This window comes from Nilaparvata lugens, chromosome 4 (genome assembly GCF_014356525.2).
Source record: "Nilaparvata lugens isolate BPH chromosome 4, ASM1435652v1, whole genome shotgun sequence".
Lineage (NCBI taxonomy): Eukaryota > Metazoa > Arthropoda > Insecta > Hemiptera > Delphacidae > Nilaparvata > Nilaparvata lugens.
In genome coordinates this window covers 10,486,060-10,509,845 of record NC_052507.1, presented here as the reverse complement: position 1 = coordinate 10,509,845, position 23,786 = coordinate 10,486,060, and the positions used below count along the sequence as shown (strand labels likewise).

At 33.8% G+C, this 23,786-nt stretch overlaps 1 protein-coding gene across 1 annotated transcript; it reads left to right on the top strand.

Moving 5' to 3' along the window:
• Window positions 1–1,628: 1,628 nt before the first annotated feature.
• On the top strand, window positions 1,629–22,563 carry LOC120350801 (WAS/WASL-interacting protein family member 1-like). The gene is made up of 3 exons (XM_039425671.1): window positions 1,629–1,775; window positions 21,466–21,601; window positions 21,818–22,563. Exons 1-3 carry the CDS (start codon window positions 1,752–1,754, stop codon window positions 22,561–22,563), a joined length of 906 nt encoding a protein of 301 aa, XP_039281605.1. The 5' UTR covers window positions 1,629–1,751.
• Window positions 22,564–23,786: the final 1,223 nt, after the last annotated feature.

The window sequence follows — 23,786 nt, the reverse complement described above, 5'->3', positions numbered from 1 at the left end:
AGCCACATATCTCTTCCAGGAGGAGAACTTCTATTAAGGGATGGGCTGCATCCTTTCCTTGATAATCAAGCTATAGATGACTATTTGCATTGTAGGTTGCAGGAGCAGTGGGTGCGCAAAGGATCACTCAATGACTGGAAAAATAATATATACGCCTTTGCTATGCTTAGAGTGACTGTATTTTCCAAAGTTTAGTCAGTGAACGTCAAGTTTTTATTGTTTATGCCACAATTCACACTACACATATAAGTAATGAGTTATACATAGAAATGTATTGATAAGAAAATGGTTCAAGACTTTAAACGTGAAGGTGAAATAAAGGTACTTGAACCGATAATGTCGGGCGGTAATCATTATACGACCGCGGCGACCCCTAGTCGCGGTGCCCGGGGCGACCGCCCCGGTCGCCCTGCCTTTTGGGCGGCCCTGACTTCATGTTTCTATATAGTTTTTATTAATTTTAATAAAGTAGTCCATACAAGTGAAGTGATTTTAGTAATATTCAAATATAATTTATGAGTTTGGAAATTACTTCCTGGTGGTTTGGAACTCACCTAAAGCTATATAGTCCCTCATCTCTCATTATTATACGTCCATTCATCACGCTACCGTACCGTACAAACCTAAAGCTGCACATGTGGACAACACCAGCAAAAGAAAAAAATGATTGCAAATTCATTAATTGAATGCGATTCTAAATATTTTCCATTATATTATATTTATGTAATTTTCTCCATCATATTATGAGTAGGTAGTTCCCATTATATTAACTCTATTTTATTTTTATTTTATTCTTCTTCATTTTTGTATTTTTGCATTCAAAATTTTATAAAATAACTTGATTAATTCAATATAAAGTGATAATTAAGTGTTATATTTAAATATAGTTTGGTGTTTTAATTTCTCTAAATTCAAAATTTTTAGCTTGAATATTATATTTTTGGACGAAAATTGAACTTGAACGTTTTACAGTAGAAACATAACCTATTTTTTGGACATTTTATTAATTTATCAAAATTTGGGAATGGAATAGATTTGGGCCAAGCCTGTTGTTCCTTCCTAATCATATTTATATGATTTGTGATTCTGTCCACGAATAAATAAATAAATAAATATTTTTCTATTATTATTAGTTTATTTATTATATATTTTTCATTTCGCCTCATTTCGCCTCTTCTTATCATATTAGTATTCAAAAATTGTGTTTACAATTTTATTTTACTTTTTCATTCTTATTTTGCATAAAATATAATGTATCTAAGCTAGTTGATGTCAATAAGGCTCTTCATGGATTTATTGGATTTATTCTGTGAGCTTTTGTATGTAAATAAATAAATATATTCATAATTGTCTTCAACCAACTATGAAAGCCATGTAAAAAGTATGAAAATTCAAAAACAATAAGCCTATATTGACTACAAATCCATAAATAAATCTCAGCTTGCAAATATTTGGTAATAAAATTATCCAACATAATATTTCATAATTTTAGCAATCAATTTGTGAGGTGCGTATCATATTCAATTATCATCGTAATACTTTCGCTGGATCCCTAATTACCTTTGCAGTAATGACTGTAGATGGTATATCGCAGTGCTATACCTAATTATGTACATTGTTATGTCGAAACTCGTATAGGAACCTTGTCACAGTCATTTTATATAAATGAGGAATTTCTGAATCGGTACCTAGTAGCTCATAAATGATTGAGCTTTTAACGTTTTGTTGTTAATTTTGGTGTGACCTCTGAGATGTATCCTGTGTGTTTGGTTCAGGTAAGTTAGGCGACATTATTAAGTTACAGAACTATATCTTATTTATTTCTAATAGGTTATTACATTTTACAAAACCCGAATCCTTCAATAATACAAGTGAATTATTTATTCATTCGTCAATACGGGAACGCGCCAACTAGTCTCCCCGACAACTAGTCTCCCCGACAGTAAAGCTCCTCTTGAAACCACATTCGAGGGGATTTACTGACGGCGTCAACTAAGCTCCTGAAAGAGGAGATTTACTGACGGGGAGACTAGTTGTCGTCAGCGACCGAGGAGACTAGTTGTCGTTTACGGTCCCGACAACTAGTCTCCTCTGAACCAGTAGGGTATTTACTGTCGGGGAGACTAGTTGACGGGGAGACTAGTTGACGCTAGCGTGCAAGGAGCTTGGTTGTTGTCACCGAACCCGACAACCAAGCTCCTCGCTCGCTCTGAGCTCTGAGTGCCGGAGTTTTCGCGAGTAAACTGACATATATATTTCATGCACTTACTCTATGGATTTCCTCAAATCACGCCTGGTTTTCCCAGTCATTCATAGCTTTTTTAAGATTTATATCACATTTTTCAAGAACCAATAGTTCAAACTTCATAATGAGGTTCAGCTTAGGTATTGGTTCATATTTTTATGTTCTTATCCAAGAGCCACATTTCAAAACAACAAGCGAGTGAAGTAAGTTCAAAATACCCTTTTGACTGATATGATGTACAAGAGAGATCCGTTTCAATGGGATTTGCAGGCGAGCGAAGTGAGTCCCATTTACACTGCCGGGGTCCAGGGGTCATGGAATTACAGGCAGTGGCGGATAGATCAAGGAGGATCCAGCAGCAATAATATAAAAAACTTGAGTGAATTGAAAAATTTCAAAGTACAATATTATAAATTTTATCGATGGAACTATTTGAGACTAGTCGGCAGGCTCGCTTCGCTGGTCTGCATTTTTCATAGTGCAGGATGGAAAAAATCGTGTTTCTATTGGTATGAATAAATATTTCTCTGTAGAGTCTTTGTTGAGATATTATGAAAATTATTGTATTCAGATCAGGCCTTTAAAATTTGAGATAGGAATTTATTTATTTAATCAATGAGAATTACACAACTTACAGAAACATACCACAGGCTTATACGTGATTATAGGAATGACGTGGTTAACTTACAAAACATTCTAATCAAACTCTCTCAAGTATGAATTTTCCGATAAATGGAGAAATATGCATAGAAAACTAAATGAAAAACTGGAGAAAAGAATCCCTCTGATTTATCACCGCCATTACCTCAAGTTTACACTTTCAAATTCAGTTGTTCCTGAAAAAACAACTTACTCTGAACTTGAAAAAATATTACACGGACCTGTGGAACAGATTTAAACAATTTCTGTCCATAAAGTACTGAAAAACGCAAAAACCGAAAAATATAGAAAAATGTTGGAAAACGCCAGCTTTGAGCGTATCTTCGGTGAACTATTGGGCACCTCTCAACATAATATTTTTAGACCCTAGCTGAACATTTTTACCTAATTTAAACGTTTTTTGTTCTCGAAAAAGCTGAGAAAAAGAAGAAAAACACTTATTTTGGGCTTGTGTTTGACGTTATACCACAGCTCTTCCAATAGAACATTTTGTACACCTAAAGCAATACCTACTATTACTTTAGTAATAGTAATAGTAGGTATTGCCTAAAGCCCATGTTATACGAGCGCTAACGCCGCGGCGCTGGCAGCGCTGAACCAAGTTATACACAGCGTTGTTAGCGCGCACTATAAAAGTAACATTGCTAAGTCAATTTATCAGCGCTCGTATAACATGGACCTTGAGGTGCGTACAGATTTACGCGCCGCAAGCACGTGCAATTCATTTTTTAACAGCTGATTTCAAGCTTTTTATATCTGTTTTTTATATCCGTTTCTTTACGAATACAGATATAATAAGCTGATGGAAAGTGAATTGGTCGTGCTCACGGAGCGTGAATCTGTACGCACCTGTTTACCAAATTTGAACATTTTCTGTCTATTAATTCTTTTTAAAACCGAGAAATTCAATTCCTTTATTTCCACTTGGCATACATGTACATATTTATATTTGAAATTCAACAAAATAAGAATCACATTTTTACAAAAACAGTACAAAGAACATATTGATTGAGTGGAATTCCCCCAGTAAGACTATGCGTCTGAGATTGGGGGACAGTTCCTGCAAGCAGTATTATTCAAGTTATATGGTATTATATTTACTATAAATTACAATATGTGTGATTAGAATTACACAACTAAGATTCAGATAACAGTAGGTGAATTATAAGTGATAACATAATATAGTGTTGGGTGTAGCTTGATATCTAGAGTGAGAGAGCAAGATGACCCAAAAACCGGAGGTAATTTATTGTTTTATAAGCCTCTATTATGTTAGAATTATGTTACGTTATATTAGAATTATGTTACTCTATTATGTTACGTTAGAAAACGCAGAAATGTTCTTAAACGCTGGAAAACCCGCTTATTTTAGGTGTATCTTTTGCGTTATTCCAAAGTCCTCCTATTAGTATATTCTTACACCCTAGCTGAGCTTCTGCACTAAATTTGGATATTTTCTGTTCATTTGTTCTCGATAAAGCTGAGAAAACGCAAAAAAACGCTGAAAATAATAATATACATCATTAGTTTTGGTTATTTTGACAAATGTGACGTTTGTTCAGAATTCTAGGTTTTAGATTGGAGAGTTAGAATTATTACTACCAGCCAACTTCTCACCAGCCCCAAGATTGACTTGAATGTTTGAAAATTGTATAGATCGTATTTACAAGGCTCTCTTGTTCATTGAAACAATAAGAAGTTTTAGGAATTTATCAATATATTAATAATAGAATCGGCATCCTTGAAGAAATAATATTTCCAAGAAAAAGGGACTGATCCAAGAAAGGGAGGGTCGTCATTTGGAAATGTTGAAGGGTTTTAAAGAAATCAGGTTTTCCCTAACAATAAACTCTTGTTTTGTGACGCCTGCACAGGTCAACTGTATTGTCTGGCGATTACTCATCATAGGCCATAACATTGTGCCAAAATCCCCACTAAAGTGATTATTTAAAAGTTGTAGAGAGGATCCATGACTTTGACTAAAGTGATTGACATAACAAACGTACCTGCGGCATTTTCGCCCTTAGAACTCTTTGAAAAATCAGAACAATATCGAGGAAATGTATTATTTTCAATGCTTTTCATTGGGGACAAAGACAGAAGATTCAGTGGAGGGTGTCAAGAACCTGTTGATGATAGGAGAAAGCATTCAGCTTTGAATGGAATCCTGGAAATTTCAGGCCCAATTCGAAGGCCCGCTCCCACAGTCGCTCATAGCACATACATTGCACGGAGTGTGAGGGTGACAGTTCTTCCTCGGCAGTGTCCAAATCGGTAGTGTCCAGTGACAGTCGTTAAAAAGTGTTCAAGTGATTTTGGTCATGTCAGCAGTACGATTTAAAGCAAGATATAAAGGGTTTCGGTGGGAAGATGAAAGTGGGTTTATTTATAAGCAAAAAAAAAATTAAAAAATGGTTCCATTTACATGGTTTGCGTTAAAAAAGAGTGTCCTGGGACTTGCTCTGTTGAATGCAATACTGGGGAATCTAGCGTGGGTGAATGCTCAATTATTCGTAATCATTTGCCAGAGAATGCCTGCAAGAGTGAGACCAACGAATCAAGTATTGAGGCTCTTAGGTCTTCAATTCTTCAAAGGGCAGCAACAGAAAACACGCCGAATTCAATCATCTTCCAGGAAGAAATCAACAAGTAAGTGATACGTTTATGGATAATCATCCTATAGTGATCCCACTATTTTAAAGAACCTATAATGGAGTTTAGTAGTTGAATAGAATTATTTCTAATGTACTTGTTGGATAAGTAAAATAAAACAGAGAATGTTCACATGTATTTAATATGAGCAACCAAAATGGAAAATCTTAGAAATGAGTAATTTCAGAATTTCAATTTCATTTATTTCCAATTTAGAATATTTAAGACTATATTACAAATTCTTTATAATTTGACATATCATTGAATATATAAATAAATAAACATAATCATTCAAACATATACTTAAAAAATGAATTATAAAATCTAGGCATCACTAGCAAAAGGAAACTCTTTGCCCGCTGGTGAGAGTTGCAAAACAGTAAAAGAAAAACATAATATTTCGAAATAATGCAGGAAATTTAGGTTAAAATTCAACTAATTCAGTATCAAATCTAATCGTCCGATGCGTGCTATCCGTCCGATGACTATCTGTGTGCGCCTACCTTTAATCCACTCTTTCATGCTCTTCTTACTAATTTTGAAATACAAATCAAAAGGTATTTCATTGATCAGTTTACTGCTTGAGTAAATTAGCTACCTTCTGATCAATGAAAGTCTTGTAGAATGAACTTGATATTTCTCTGTTACACCCCGTCTGAAATGATAAGTAGTGTTCTTGATCAGCTTTGGCAAGATATTTGTATTTTTCACCATGTTTTTTATTTATGAACCATGATTTTATTTTATAAACGCAGCTTTGACATTATAGTTGTCAACATCAAAATCCATGAAAAAAAGATTGGATGGGAATAACTTTGGTTTATTTAAGATAGTTTCTATTATTTTTCTGAATGATGAGTAGATTATCCATGTGTACATCATATGCAGCACCCCATATGACTAATCCATATTGTAAATCTGATTGAAATATGGCATGATAAACTGTTTTTAATTGGTAGCAAAAAAATTCATGAAATTTCGAGGATTCATTCTTCAAGTTATATTGTATTGAACATCATACTGTACTTGATTTATTAGAATATCAATTCTACGAAATACTAAATAACTCGAGTTATTATTTGAAACTGAAAAGGATATTTACAAAATGTGATTATAATCGCTTTCCGATGATTCAGAAATCACATCATCATTCTTCCCATCATCCACGCACAAGTCTTGAGCTCATGTGGACAACACCTTCAAAAAATGTAGTTGGTAGTTAATTTCCGAAATAACGATTATAACATTTATATTGTTTTCGTGGTGGAAATAAAATGTATTATCAACTTATCATCCATTATTAATATTCCACTAACAATTCATTAATGAAAATTTTCACAAACAAGTTATTGAGATTGAATGAAATCCTCAAGTAACCTTTATCATGTTTAATTGAAAATAAAAAAGGATACTATTGTTTTTTGAAAATGCGATTCTTTAATATTGATAAGTAACGTTACATATTGAAAAAAGAAGAGAGGATAGAGAAGAGTTTTTCTTCTGTGTTTTTTCTGGAATAGTAAGGACTGTTCAAAGCCTTTTTGGTCTGTGACTGTTCAAAATTTATAATATTTCATCTACTGTACAATGATATAAAAGATAATATGGTTGCATCTCAGTGAATGCAATTCAGCATGGAGCCGAACCAACTAGTTCTGATTAGAATTCACATTTACAAGCTTTGTTTTGTTTCCTCCGTCGCCTTATTGAACGAATTATAGATAGCCCATTTTCGAAAAATTAGAACTTCATCTCTGCTTGTATAATTTTCAGAGCACCAGTCGAAATCAGGAATGCATTGAATTTCAAGCGAATGGAGAGATCGATGCAAAGATTCCATACTAGATCAAATCCCGGGAGCGTTGAGGATTTCAATCAATTTGAAATTGAAATAAAGAAATGGTATGCAAAAGTGAATAATCAACCATTTCTTCTGGGGAGGTATGGAGAATGGAGCGACGAAACCCTGATCGCATTGGTTTCTCCTCTGAAAAACATTCTACAGTCGAGTGATGAGTGGCACTTGGACGGGACTTTCAAGTGCCGGCCGAAACAGCCGAAATTGTCCTTGTGCTTAGAGTACAAGGTAACTAGGCTGTGCAGTCCATGCGGCCATGCTAATATGTGCACGGCATGCTGCAATTCATTTATTGCACAAGAATGCCACTATTCAGTTACAAACTCTGACGGAAGCGTGGAGGTGACCGATATCTAGTTACCATTAACATGTCCAGTTTGTAGGGCGATAAAAGGGCAAATTATTAGAGTAGTTATGTAGGTAGTTATTTTCTTGGTGTTTCTTTGTAATATAAGAGATGATTATTATTATTATTATTATTATTATTATTATTATTCTGTGTAATAAAAGATTGTTTATAAATCATAGTTTTATTCATCAGCATTGAAAATCCCAATCCATTCTGAAGGCTGAGCGTGTATCTGTGTAGTATGTTAACTCATATTGCTGCAGCATGTAATAAAGCACGGCAATACAATTCCAAGAGAAAAAAAATCATTAATTTCATTATGAACTTCCTTCATGATACCTGCTTCAAAGGCTGTTCTCTCCGACTGAAACCGACGACGGTCATAGTATAATCTATTGTCCGTATAATGTATTGTCTATACTACAATAGCATTTGACTTCTATGATGACTTCTGCTGAACCTCCTGTCCCATTCTGAGGGCTGCCCGAGAAATCTTTTGTATCAATACCGCAAGAGACGAGGCAGCCCATGCATTATCGCCTCAACACATGCATGCATGATTAACATACAACAGTAGTAAATTGTTATACCTAAACAAACTCTATCTAATTCTTAACTCCGTCCCAGGTGGTTTTGGTGAGAGAAGTTATATGTGCTTGTTGTAAGCATTAACATTTTATATGAGTTGCACTATTGTTAAATCATTGTTGATCAAGTCATAAGTGCTCAGAAAAAGTGAAAGCGACAAATACTTGATAACAGGTCAGAAAATGAACACAATATTTTTGGATTTTTCCAATGAATTGTCAATGGAATTTGGAAGGAATACTAGGAAGGATCCTTTTTGAATTGCGCGTCAATCTACAAGTAAAGTGTTTTTCTATTGTATCCTTTAAAAGACGATTTAAAGGATATTAAATTAATAGGGAGTATATCCAATAAGACATTTTGGTAATAGACAATTCTTTCTTATTATCTCTCATCAAAACTTGAAAGTGTATTCTCTCACAAAAACGTCATCGAAAGATGAATTCTAATGTAAAAAACCTTTCAGTCACAGCTACCTCCATTGGCTGGTTGATCTAGGGGTGAATACGTTTCAATAGCTAGTCAGTACTTCTTAGAGTTTTTAGAGAAAAACGTCAGCTATCTACAGAGTATGAGAAAAACGTAATTTGAACCACCCATTGAGTCCACCATCATGATTCGATGTACCAATCGATTGAAAAGGTTAGCTTGAAGTTAAAAGCCAATAAAAAATTGATTCATTAAGTTTGATAATTTTTCAACAATAGAATAGAAACTCATATCAACTGAAATAGGTACTATCGATCGCTATTCTTGTAAAAACTCTTCTTCACTCTAAAACTCTGGGAAAGGAAGAATTTGAATCCGTACTCTTATTATGATAATCTTTGAAGAATAAATCTATATTCGATACATAGGAATTCAATTGAGATTGCTAAATGCTAAGTAGGACAATGAAAAATACTATAATATTTTCTGTCTTCAGGATGCTTCGTAGTATTTTGCGTTGTCTTCAAGAAAGTTTAAAGAATTTGCAGTGTCGAAAAATGTAAATCATTGTTTCATTTCAAGTTGCAATTTATTCCTCTCATTCTCATTCCCTTACTTCTTTGAATATTTTCCATGCAACATGATTCATATTTAATGCTGATCTGCGTTATTTGTAGTTATATGCAATGCATTGAAATAATGAATTTGGTTTCACCTATTACATGATTGGCATATATTAATTAATAGTTGGAGCATTGTCATCATACCAATCTTACCCTATTTGATCCTATTTTCTTGTATTTATATCATATTATTATCATTATGATGATTCAAAATTATAGGAATTGCAAGTTTTTAGTTTATATTGTTTTTTGTTCCTAAATGATTTGTTTCAAAAATGGGTAGGTACTGATTCAATCATCATCAATATAATATCGTATTGCGAGTACCTATACACATATGCTTGTGGCCTGCCTCTGTCACTGTCCCTGATGATTAATGACACCCAAGTCCTCCCATTCTTAGCATCTGCCTATCCTTATTGTTATTCTGAAAAAATGGATCGCTCAACGGACTGCCAACCCCCAAAGTCGCTCATCGGACGTAACCGATCTTATGGATCTTATAATATCATATCACGGCGGTAAATGAATGAATATGCTACATAAAACATCATCGCGAATATATGTAGGATAGTTCTATATTAATAAAGAAATTTAAAAATTCATGCTGTTTTAAAATAAAAAAACATGTTTTTTTGAATATTTATAGGATATAATAAGGGGTAAAACCTATCTGGATGGGGGCATGGAACGATCGAGAGAGAACAATACCCACTCTTCAACGCCAGTGGAATGGAAAACAATAACTGTCAACCCATGCCAATGCTCAATCAATATTGAACAATAGATCTCTTAATGCCCCCATCCATATAGGTTTAGAATAATATTTTCAAAACCTACTCCAAAATCCAACACTCTGGTCCGCAACTCACATTTATACTATTATATAATATATATATATATATATATATTATATATATATATATATATATATTATAATATATACATGTATATCAAATATACTCACTCGATATAATATTATGTATTGTTTGAAAAATATCAATTAGCACTAAGAAATTAGATCTTTGATAATATTAAAATGGGTTATAAAATCGTTATAATACTAAACTCATTTATTGCGTAAAACACACCATCTGATAGCAGGATTTGGTTTTCACCAAACGACGGGCATAATATTCTTTGATTCGCAATTTGATTGTATATCAATAGAAACTGGTATATGCCTTCACGGTTTAGATGTATGTCGCATCTTGATAAGCTTTGCAGGAACTCATGTTACACCAAGATCTACAGAGAATAGACTGTCTAATCTCTAATAGTTGGAAATTATAACTTCGATGGACCTGTAAATACTACGGAAATGGGAATCTCTGAGTAAAAGTATAAGAGTGTGGGATAACATCACTGAACTTAACAGGATGGGAGCATACGCTTCATTGCACAAGGGTCGAGAATGTGCTAAATCTACCTCGCAATTGTATTGTTCTCGCTTGACAGGCTCATGCCCCCATTATCTAGTCTATAATGCATGTAATAAACCCAAAATAATGTGGAAAATGATTAAGGACAACCTATCATTGAATAGTAAATCTGCTTCACATCAAAAAAATGTAGACCTGAGTTCTGAAAACTTCAACGTGTATTATGTTGACAGCATAAATGAGGTTCTGGCTGCAATACCAAATAGCTTAAATACTGTCTCCCACTATAAAGTGAAAAAAAGAGGTCAATGTTTCTCATTCCGTCATGTAGCCGTAGAAGAAATGTTTCTCGCTTTGATCTCTCTAAGTAATAGTAGCTGTTTGGATATTTTTCATTTGAATTGCTTCATATGTGAAGCTAGCAGTCAGCATATTTGTGAAGTTCTTTGTCATATCTTTAATCATTGTATTGACTCCAGTAACTTTCCTGATATGCTCAAGCTGTCTAAAGTAGTGCCGATTTTAAAAAAGGTGACCTCAACCTATGTAGCAACTATAGGCCAATATCTATAGTACCAGTTTTTTTCCAAAGTTTTTGAATTTCTAATAGCTCAGCAGATGGTTGATTTCATTGAGAAAAATAATTTGCTATCTGGCAGGCAATTTGGCTTCAGGAAAAACCACACTACATGTCAGGCATTTATGTCTTTCATTCAGGAAATATTAAATGGCATGGAAGGTGAAAAATCTGTGAACGCAGGACTATTTGATATGTCAAGAGCATTTGACACTGTCTCTCATGACATTCTACTCTCTGAAATTGAAAGTTTTGGTTTTAATTGTAGATCTGTAGCACTTATAAAGTCATATTTAATGAACAGATTTCAGGCAGTCTCTCTATAACGAACATCCACTTAACGATATCCTCTACACAACGAATTTTTACCTTGTCCCTTGAGTTTTGGCTGTTTATTTACCTCTAACGAATTTCAGACCTCTCAGCAACAAAGTTTTCTCTCCACTTCAACATACAAAATGTAGTGTGTATAGGAAGCAGACGGTCATTCTCAAGAAATTGTTTAGTTTCAGCAGAAAGGTCGATAGACTGAAAATAATGGCAATTCAGGTAGGAAGAAGATAGGGTGGAAGACAGTCAATAGAGGTTGAAACACATGTCGGAAATTGAATGCAGGTTATTGAAATAGAATTTCAAGGACTTGTCATTCGTAGACCAGGCAGGTGAACGCCTGGACTTTTTCATTTTTTCTTTTGTCACACATTTCAATTCTTAGAACTGACTATGATGATGATTATGATTACTGTGACGAACGAGGAGAAGAATCCTTCAGATCAAGAAGTTATAGGCTAGAAGCTTTCAGAAATATCAGGCAAGGATTAAAACTGTGAAATAGTGTAACAGACAACCTGTTCGACTGTTTGAATAGATGTGAGTCGTTTATTGAACATGATGTTTTATTCAAATGCAAAATTCAACTGAAAATTACTCACTTTTTCAATTAAAACATTAGAAAAATAGGAAAGTTGAGTTATTATAGTATTTATAGTGAAGTTATTGACAAAATTACAGTATGTTGTGTTCAATCTTATAGTAGTGTGAAAAGTAGTAAAATAAATTTGATGAATGAAGTTGAAAAATATTGCTACTGTACTGATTATGTACATTGATTACCCTCCAGTAGGCGCGTGATTTTACAGAACATGAATAGGTGCGTGGGGTACAGTTGTACCCCAAGATTAGTATATTGATTTATCATCCTGTTGTTTGACACTTCATCAAATATCAATAGGTCTTTTATGCAACGTTTCTAAACTACTTTAGGCCTACACAGTTGAACGGTTATGACTTGTTTTAAAAAATTAGCTGTGATCATATTGTACAGAGTTTGAGAATGATGTGATCTTCCATGAATTTGTCTCAATTTTTTCCAATGTTTAGGCTCTCGAAACTATTTATTTTTTCAAGGTAACAAATAATTACAAACAATAACTCTCATTAACAATTTATTTCTCAAGCCGAATTCATATTCCAGCCAGCCGAACAAACCGAATCAGAGTGTTTTTTAGAGGATACGAGCCTCGAAAGAAATTTTCAATTATGAACTTACAAGATGACAAAAATGAACTTCCCTACTTCATTGATCCTAAAACAAGATTTAGAGTTCTAATCGACACAGGAAGCACTAGGTCATTCGTGAAGAACTTCATAGGTATGGAATGATACAAAGAAAACTTGATAGAAGACCCTTTTGAAGTAGCAACAGCGCATGGTATTTCACAAGAGAAATACAGTACAAAGAAAATCGAAACACACGTCTTTCTTTATAAGGAAAATCGAAACACACGTTCTATCTTTTTGATTTTCATAACAACTTTGACCTTCTTCTCGGACTTGACAATATGAAAAAACTTAAAATAAATTTGGATTTCATTAATGACAGTATTGATTTCAATGGAATGAGACTACCTATTTATTATTTTAACGCTGAAGAAAATGATTCAAAAGTGAAGTCAACGAACCCTACCAAAAATCAAATGACACAAATATAATCATTTCTGATACAAGCTAGAACTCAATCCATTATAGAAATTCCAATTGAAAATATGAATGAAGGTGAAGCTATAGTATCATACAAAAACATTTCCGGACTTGAAATTCCTCAGTGTCTAGTGAAAGTGAAATAAAACAAAGCCTATTGTTCTATTTTGAACCCCACTACGTCAGACAAGAAATTTACCATTCACAAACCAATGTCAGTCGAATCGCTTGAAAACTATAATTGTATTAATCCAAGTGAGTTACGTAATCATAATGCATGCAATAATTTGAATCTACTCCATCACAAAACTAACAAATCGATCTATCAAAAATTAGAACCAATCATATGAATGACGAAGAAGAGCAAGCTATTTTACAGGTGATTAAAGATTACTCAGATATAATTCACAGTGATGGAAATCCTTTGACTTTCACGAATGAAATAAAGCATATCATAAGAACCACCGACGAAATCCCGGTCTATACAAGAAGTTATCGCTACCCTGAAATCTATAGAACTGAAGTAAATCGACAGATTGATGAAATGTTGGAACAAAAAATAATTCAACCCTCCAATTCACCTTGGAATTCACCAATATGGGTCATTCCAAAGAAACAAGATGCTTCTGGTAAAAAGAAATTTCGACTTGTAATTGACTATCGCGGTTTGAATTCTAAGACTGTAGACGATAAATTCCCACTTCCTAATATTACGGATATTCTAGACAAATTAGGAAGAGCACAGTACTTCACTACCCTAGACTTATTCTCTGGCTTCCATCAGATAGAAATGGATCCTAGCAGTATTGAAAAAACTGCATTCTCTACAGACACGGGTCATTACGAATTTTTACGAATGCCCTTCGGTCTCAAAAACGGTCCACCCACTTTCCAAAAAGCTATGAATAGCATACTAAGAGGACTCCAAAATGAATTGTGTTTAGTATATTTAGATGACATTATTATTTATTCAACTAGTTTAGAAGAACACATTGATCGACTAAGACAAGTATTTGAAAGGTTAAGACAATCCAACTTCAAAGTACAACTTGATAAAACAGAATTTTTGCATAAAGAAGTTAGTTTTCTCGGACACTTAGTGGACACCAAACGGAGTTAAACCAAATCCTGACAAAGTCGAAGCGATAAAAAGATATCCTATCCCTAAAACAACGAAAGAGATAAAAGGATTTCTTGGACTTCTAGGATACTATCGAAAATTCATTAACAACTTTGCTCATTTAACAAAACCTCTAACTAAATGTTTGAAAAGAAATGCTAAAATAGATATACAGGACCCAGAGTACATTGAGGGTTTTGAAACTTGTAAGAATATCCTTACTAACGAACCAATCCTTCAGTATCCTGATTTTGAAAAACAATTCAACCTTACAACAGATGCTAGCAATATAGCTATTGGGGCAGTTCTCAGTCAGAACAAAGACGGTGCTGATTTGCCTTGTGCATATGCAAGTAGAACCCTCAACGAAACTGAAATGAACTATTCAACTATTGAAAAAGAACTTTTAGCGATAGTTTGGGCCACCAAGTAGGTACTTCCGCCCCTATCTCTATGGTAGAAAATTCAAAATATTCACTGACCACAAACCCCTACAATGGTTATTTTCTATGAAAGAACCGAATTCAAAATTATTAAGATGGAGACTAAAATTGGAAGAATTTGATTATGACATATGTTATAAAAAAGGAACAGCAAATCAAAACGCAGATGCCCTTTCCCGAATTCAGAATAAATTACCATTGAAACCTGAATTGAAAAATATGTGGGAATTCGAAAATTTGATAAATGTAAACTGTAAACTAACATCTAAAGAAATCATTTATTTTTTAAACTTACCAATCGTAGATGAATCAAATTATAACTTATACAAGTTGTTTTCTGTACCTAGTATTTTTAAAAATGGATATGTAACTATTATTCCTAAGGTCAGATACTTACTCAAGTCAAACGATAATTATAATAAGAAAGAAATATCAATTGAAGGTCTAACTAGTGAATGCACTAGAAAAACAAGTTCAAATTTTATTTGTTCTGTAGAAAGTTTATGTAATGACAAATTGAAATGTGAAAAAGAAATTATTGAATCAGGAACTACATCAAACTGTAAATATAGTAAAATGAAAATAGGTAATAGTATTGTAAAATGGATTCCAGAATTGAATAGCTATTTGTGTATCTTTCCAAATGAAGAAAACATAAAAATTGACAAGCAAGCAGAAACGATAACAAAATATGTAAAAGGAGTTCATTTAATCAATAGCAACAACAATACATATTATTATAATGGTAAAATACTTAATCATTTGTCTGAATCAAAATATCGACCTAAGTTATTGAACCTAGACAACGTTATCAATAGTATGAATGAAGACAGAATTCATTGAAGACAGAAAAACCAGAATTCACAATTAATTTAGAACATCTTAATTTTAATCCGATTGCTGTTAACAAGTACACCCCCCTAAGGTAAGAAAGTTTTTTCACTACAAACATAAGTTTTTGGACAATTATTTTGTATGTATTTTTTATTCTAATGTAAATTGTTCTATTGTATCGTTATCTAAGTAGAAAAGTTTCACCCAATGTAAACATTGTTAACAACCCTACCCCCGAAGTTCTTTTTAGGGATGGAGGAGTTATATAGCCAATTACATATATAGTCAGCACTCCTCATTCCATTATTGTTGATGTAGCATAGTATTGTAGTGGAAGGTAACATTGTATGTAGTAGTCAGTTCCAAGCTAGCGGACATAGCGGACGAGCTCTATCACGAGATATAAAATTATTGTAATATGTGGTTAACAAATGAATTCATTTTTTAAAAAGACTATTTGATTAATCGCAATCTTAACTTATATATATATATATATATATATATATATATAATATATATATATATATATATATATATATATTATATTCCATGCATACATGCAGGAATCACTTGCGAGACTTACAAACTCATTCTGAAACTGTTTGCCAATTCAATAAGGAACATTTCAAAGTCAGTTGAATTCGGAAGTTTATTTTATAATTATAGTTTATTGTTTTAATTTTATGTTTACAGTGATATAAGTGACAACTTATTGACGATTACAAATATTTAATGAATAGTTTTGGATTTGAATCACTCAATACTGATTACACTCATAGGTCCCGATTTTCCAACTCTTTAATAGATCATCTTTACTTAAAATCCGGCAAAAATAGAACAAAACTGAATAAAATTAATCTAATTCCAGAAATACTACATTTAGATATAACTGATCACAGTACAATCATACTTAAAGTTGAAGGTTTGAAGAAATCCAACGAAGAAGCAGATACAAATTATAAAAAAATATGCCTAATCAATTACCGGAAGTTGAATAATATTTTATCATCGATTGATTGGGATAGAGAAATACCAGCAGTATCAGTTGATGAGGGATGGGAAAATTTCATTGACATTTTAAAAAGCGCTATCAAAGATTCACAAGAAAATCTTCTTTTAGAAAATAACTTGACACAGAAATATAGGTCGCCATGGATAAATAGTTATCTGATCAAGCAAATAAACTTAAGAAATGAGTTATACAAGAATGTTATCAAACAACCTAATAATGACGACTCAAAACAAATATACAATACATTCAAAAATAATTTACGTAATGAACTGAGAGAAAGAAAACAATATTATTATTCAAAACTGTTTAGAGAAAGCCAGGGAAACATTAGAAAGACGTGGAAAACAATTGACGCGTTAATAGGATTGAAAAAAAATAAAGAACCACTAAAACTGATTGTTGATGAGCAGGGAAATAGCATACATCATAGTAATAAAATTTCTAATTCGTTTAATTCTTATTTTCTAAATGTTGTGAATAAAATGAATGATGAATTAGAACAAACCACATTGCAAACCAGGGAAGAGTCTGCTAGAATATCAAAAATAAGGTTTCCATACAATTCTCCAACAAATTCAATTTTTCTCCACCCTACAAATCCGGAGGAAGTAGCAAGTACAATAAGAAAATTGAAAAATAAATCTTCGCCAGGTGTAGATGGGATAAGCACAAGCATGATTAAAAAAACTTACATGAATTATTTGAACAAATTAACCGATCTAATTAACCTGAGTATTGCCAAAGGAAAATTCCCAAGCATGTTCAAACACAGCGTAGTTATACCTATTCCTAAAAAGCCAAATTGTAAAAACATAGATCAGTTCCGCCCAATTTCACTTTTACCGGTTTTTTCCAAGATTTTAGAAAAAATATTCAAGATTAGACTTGAAAACTTTTATAAAAATAATAACTTTTTTAGTGATAACCAATATGGTTTCCGTGAAGGAAGAAGTACAGAAGCGGCAATTAAAAATCTCATTTCAAAAATAAATGACAGTTTTAGTGTTAATAATAAGTGTGCAGCTCTGTTTCTTGATATATCTAAAGCATATGATGCAATTGATAAAAACATGCTTCTAAAAAAACTTGATTTATCAGGAGTAAGAGGAATTGCCAATGATTGGTTAAGATGCTACCTATCTAATAGGAGTCAAAGGGTCAGAATTAACGATACGTTGAGTGAACCCGGGGACATTACCATAGGTATTCCTCAAGGATCAGTGTTATCAAGTACTTTATTCCTGGTCTTTATTAACGATTTGACGGATGGTGACTTACAGGGAAAGATTACATCTTTTGCAGACGATACAGTTATATTTTATTCGGCCAAAACAAATCAAGAACTTAATAATAAATTAGAAATGGATCTTAAGCACCTTAGGTGGTGGTTTTGCGAAAATAAATTAACTATCAACACAGACAAATCTAATATAATACAATTTAATCTTCAAAACACGGATCAGGAGTTAACTAGTATTTACTTCCATAAATTAGATTGTGCGCAACAGGTGAATAATATATTGTGTAACTGTGAAACTATAAAACAAGCACGTACAGTTAAATATCTGGGCCTCATATTGGATAGTAGGCTCACTTGATCAGATCATGTACAGAAGATAAAAAATGAGTTATTTGTATACATAAGGAAGTTCTATTACCTCAGACAGTTATGTCCAAAAGAAGTATTGTTACAATTATACCATGCAATTATTGGTTCTAGAATAAATTATGGAATAATATGCTATGGGAGTGCATACAATGTTCATATTAAACCTTTGATTACTGGTCAGAAACATATATTAAAAATAATTTGTAATAAACCTAAACAATATAGTTCAATGATGCTCTTCAGAGAACTATCAATATTATCAGTGAGACATTCTTTTCTATTCAAAGCATTGCTGGATTTAGCTGAAAATAATTTCGATATTCAACAGATGAGAGAAAGAATAAACCTCAGGAATTCACAGGACATTAACCTCCCAAAACCAAGATTAGAACATTCCAGACGACACTTCAAATACATAGCTATAAAAATATTCAATTCACTTCCAGTAACAACAAGGAAAATAACGTCACGTCAGTTATTTAGAAAAGAAATCAAGAAATTCATTTTACAACTAGACAACCCGAATGATTTTTTTACTAAATTAATATAGTTCTAAATTTAGTATAATTTACACATTACACGACATGAACACTGCAACAATCAAAGATCATTGAACTCACAAATCCCGTCCGGTATGCGTAAACAGTAAGACAGTATCAAATTCCAATCACTGTATCTTTCTTCAAAACGCATTCATTTATGGTATAATTACATCAGGACTTTGAAAAAAAAACGAAACGTTAACTATGAATAAAATTGAACTAAATATGAAAAAAACAGCAACCACTCCGTACATAGTTTTAAGTTTTGTGTAAGTGTGTGTGTGTGTTTGTGCGCATGTGTGAATGTGTGTGCGTATGAATGTGTGCGCATATGTGAATGTGTGTGCGTATGAATGTGTGCAAGAATGATTATAAATATTAACATATTGATTTATTTCAATATAATACCATATTCAATTATTATGTTCTTCATGATATAATATTTAAATTTGTATATAAATATTTTATTATATATATTCAAGTGTCCCCACACAGGGTAGCCTATAGGGAACACATATTAGAAATTAGGAAACAATATTGTATTTGATTTTTGGAATGCATTTGATTGTATAATTATTTTTTTTTGAATAAAGAATTTGAATTTGAACTTCAACAAGCTTTTCTTCTAATAATCGAAATTCATAGAAATTCGCCTGAGTCATTGTCAATATTGTAGAACCGTTCCATAATTGAATAATAATACAAATATGTTGTCAAATTCTACACTGTTTGAATTCATAGAATGTGTACAACAGTATCTGTGATTGTACTACTTCCCCGCCCGCTTCAAGCTGGTTCCAATGTTCAATAGGGTATTAGCTGTCGGGGAGACTAGCTGTCGGGGAGACTAGCTGTCGGGGAGACTAGTTGTCGGATACGATCACGACAACCAGACCCCTCATAGGCCTATCCAGCAGGGGATTTACTGTCGGGGAGACTAGTTGTCGTGAGCGTGTGAGGAGACTAGTTGTCGCCGACAACTAGTCTCCTTCGTTCTAGTAGGGTATTTACTGTCGGGGAGACTAGTTGACGGCAATGGTATATTTTGCCAGGGGATTTACTGACGCCTGTGATCAAAATAGCGAGGAGACTAGTTGTCGGGGAGACAGGTTGACGGCGACCCGTCAATACATGACGTTAAAACCAATTTCACTTGACAATAATAAATTATTACAAATATTCATTATCTCTAGCAATAGCTTGGTCTAATTTTCAAATATGTTGAATGAGAAAAAAAAGTCCGATATAAAGTTTAAAGCATTTTTCAATGATCATACACCAAATCGACCTTACTATAGGTGTAGCCTACCTATGTTCCAATGTTTAGGCAGAGATCTCAAATTAAGTTAGTTTCAGTGGCGTATTCATTAGTACTGTACTATCTATTGTTGAAAAATCACTAGATTAGATAGAGTGAGTATTTAACTTCACTGAAAAATCACTTCTTCAATGTTGTTTTCCATCACGAACTGCTTATTATTAAGAAGCTAAGTTGCTTACACAACCAAGAAGATGGCGGAACTGCCGAAAGATCTCGTTGTCTAGTGAGTGATTTATTCATTTATTGTAAAATATCTGACTGCTAGTCGTTTTTTCTAAAAGCAAAAAGTGAAAAATCACTGTTATTGAACATCAGTAAAAAAAATGCAAATTGGCATCACATTACTGGAATAGTCTGCTAGCACTGACTGGTCGTGGGTTCGAATCCCGCCGGTAGGTATGAACATTTGATCATACCATAAATCACACACCCACTCATTCCATTACCCAAGCGCAACCAAAAAGCTTATGTAGGTATCATCACACAATAAAAGTGGAATGAAGTAATTGGTGGTGAAGATTTTAAGACTATTGCGTCATCTTTATTACGAAATTACATAAATTATTACGGTATCAATTATAAAATTGTATCAATTATAAAATTTATTGTATCAATTATTAAAAAATGAAAACTTTGATGTACTAAATTACAATACCATAATTTTCAAATTTATTCATAGCAATCCATTTGTTATACTAAAGAAGCCTGCACCTCGGAGTAAAGAACACTTATTGTTATGTATTCTGTGCCTGCACACAGGGACAATAGTAGCTTCCACTAACTAGGTACCTTGGGAAAGCAGAATTGGAAATACCTTGAACTCAAATAATGTACTTTTGAGTTCCATATATATTTCTAATTCCGCGTTCACGCGGTAGCTATTGGGATTTACTATGTCCCTGTGTGCAGCTTTAGGACACTACTGTAATCTCAAAAATAGAATATTGAAGCAATAAAATAATATGACTCAAGTTAGCATTAACTTGGCTTTAATCACCAAACCATTTTTGCATTATATAGATTGAAGGTAAATTTAATAATTACAAAATATAAAATCTATATACAGTAAAATAATTGAATTCTGACCCTAATGAAAAAAAGAACACACCAATTTTGTCAATTCTTCATTTTAATGGTACAGGAGACCATGGTTTCGTGGACTCATTATTTCCAATTATAGTTGTAAATAGTTGTTTTTATAGTTGTTTTTAATTAAATAATGGTATTGAATTGTTTTGCAGATTATTTGCGTAATTGCGGTGTTGTCAGCTGTTGTTGAAGCGCAGAATGGATTTGGAAACAATGGCAATGGAGGTGGATTTGGCAACAATGGAGGAGGATTTGGCAACAATGGATTCGGTGGTAATGGTTTTGGAGGTGGAAACCGTGGTGGGGGAGGCTTTGGCCGGGGGAATAATTTTGGGGGATTAGGAGGGGGCCAAGGTGGATTTGGAGGTGGTCAAGGAGGTTTTGGAGGTGGCCAAGGAGGATTTGGAGGAGGTCAAGGTGGTTTTAGAGGGGGTCAAGGAGGATTTGGAGGAGGTCAAGGAGGGTTTGGGGGCGGTTTTGGAGGTGGTCAAGGAGGGTTTGGAGGTAGTCAAGGAGGTTTTGGAGGTGGCCAAGGAGGGTTTAGAGGCGGTCAAGGAGGGTTTGGAGGTCAAGGAGGATTTGGAGGTGGTCAAGGAGGGTTTGGAGGTGGTCAAGGAGGGTTTGGAGGGGGTCAAGGAGGATTTGGAGGTCAAGGAGGGTTTGGAAGAGGCCAAGGAGGGGGAAGATTCAATCAGGGTGGCCAATTCAAGCGATCTGTAGGAAATTCTCAACTTCAAGGATTGCCAGCAAAAAATCGAGATCTCTCAAAAAACATCCAACTGAGAGAAGATACAGTGAACAGCAACTATCTGCCTGACAACAGTTATTTACCTCCTGCAGAACCATATCCGAAATACGAAGCACCTTCTACTAATTATGGAGCTCCTCCTTCAAAATACGGTCCACCTAAACCACAATATGGACCCCCTGCTCCAGAATCTGGTTCACCAATTCCAGAATATGGACCACCAACTCCGGAATACGGACCCCCTGCTCCGGAATACGGACCACCAACTCCGGAATACGGACCACCAACTCCGGAATACGGACCCCCTGCTCCAGAATACGGACCACCAACTCCAGAATATGGACCGCCCATTGGTGAGATTGAAGCCCCTGGTCCCAAAGAACCTTATGAAGCGCCTTACCCAAAGTCTGGTGAGCCTGAGATAAGCTCTAACAGCATTGCTAAGCCTTCCAAGTTCAGGGCATCCCAACAAATTGTTGGAGCTTCATTTGTTGTTGTTTAGTGTATAAAATTACTAAAAAGTATTTTATTATGCTCCAAATGTTTAGATTTTTCATTAAAATTTGGTATTTAAGTTAATATTTTCCAAACATATTATTCCTATGTAAGTGTAGACTTTCTTATTCTGAGAGTGCAAGGCTCGATCATTAATAAGATATCAGATTAATAAATTATTCCAATAAAATGATGACATGATTCTAACTCCTGCTGATTTTTTTACTTTCCTTGCCCTTTTACCATAGGTAAGGAAAGTATTGCATTCTGAACAAAATTAAGGTATCCCAATTTCCAAATTTCTATAAGTTTCAAGGTCCCCTGAGTCAAAAAAGTGGTTTTTGTGTATTGGTCTGTATGTGTACACGATATCTCATCTCCCAATCAACGGAATGACTTGAAATTTGGAATTTGAGGTCCTAACAATATAACGATCCGACACGAACAATTTCGATCAAATGCGATTCAAGATGGCGGCTAAAATGTCAAAAATAGGATTTTTCGCGATTTTCTTAAAAAAACGGCTCCAACGATTTTGATCAAACTTATAACTTATTGTCATTGATAAGCTCTATCAACTGCCACAAGTCCCATATCTGTAAAAATTTCAGCAGCATCTATGCAAAGTTTGATTTTAGATTCCCAATTATGTGGCTTCAGATACAATTAAAACAAAAAATTCAAGTGGAAAAGGTTGAGCATGAAAATCTCTACAATCAATGAAAATAAGCTCAAAATTCGAGAAAATGTGATTATTCAATTGAAAACTGTTGATTCGATTAAACCATTCATTATGAAGAGATAGGAGACCTCGTGAGTCTCCAGTGTTATTGACCTGTCACCAGCTGGCTCAGATCTTTAGTAGACTTCAGATGCGCGTGAGCACTAACGTCAGGTGTTTTCATAACGGCAAGAAAAGTTGTGTGAGTACGCCACAACAGATTTTTCCAATTCATACCTTGTTTGCCCATACTTAAGTTCTTGCTATAGAAGCTATACAGTAAGTGTATCTTGTAGTGATAACTAGAAGTTAACAAGTATATTATATAATTTTTACCTTCCTTGCCCTATTACTTACTATAGGTAAGGAAAGTATTGCTTTCCGAAAAAAATTAAGGTACCCCAATTTCCAAATTTCTATACGTTTCAATGAATAGTAGACTTCAGATGCGCATGAACACTAGTTTTCATAACGGCAAGAAAAGTTGTGTGAGTGCGCCACATCAGATT

Coding starts and splice junctions, on each gene's coding strand:
- LOC120350801 (XM_039425671.1), top strand. CDS start 1,752: ATGTATCCTGTGTGTTTGGTTCAG. Junction 1,776..21,465: donor ATCCTGTGTGTTTGGTTCAG/GTAAGTTAGGCG, acceptor ATTGTTTTGCAG/ATTATTTGCGTAATTGCGGT. Junction 21,602..21,817: donor CGGTGGTAATGGTTTTGGAG/GTGGAAACCGTG, acceptor GAGGGTTTGGAG/GTAGTCAAGGAGGTTTTGGA.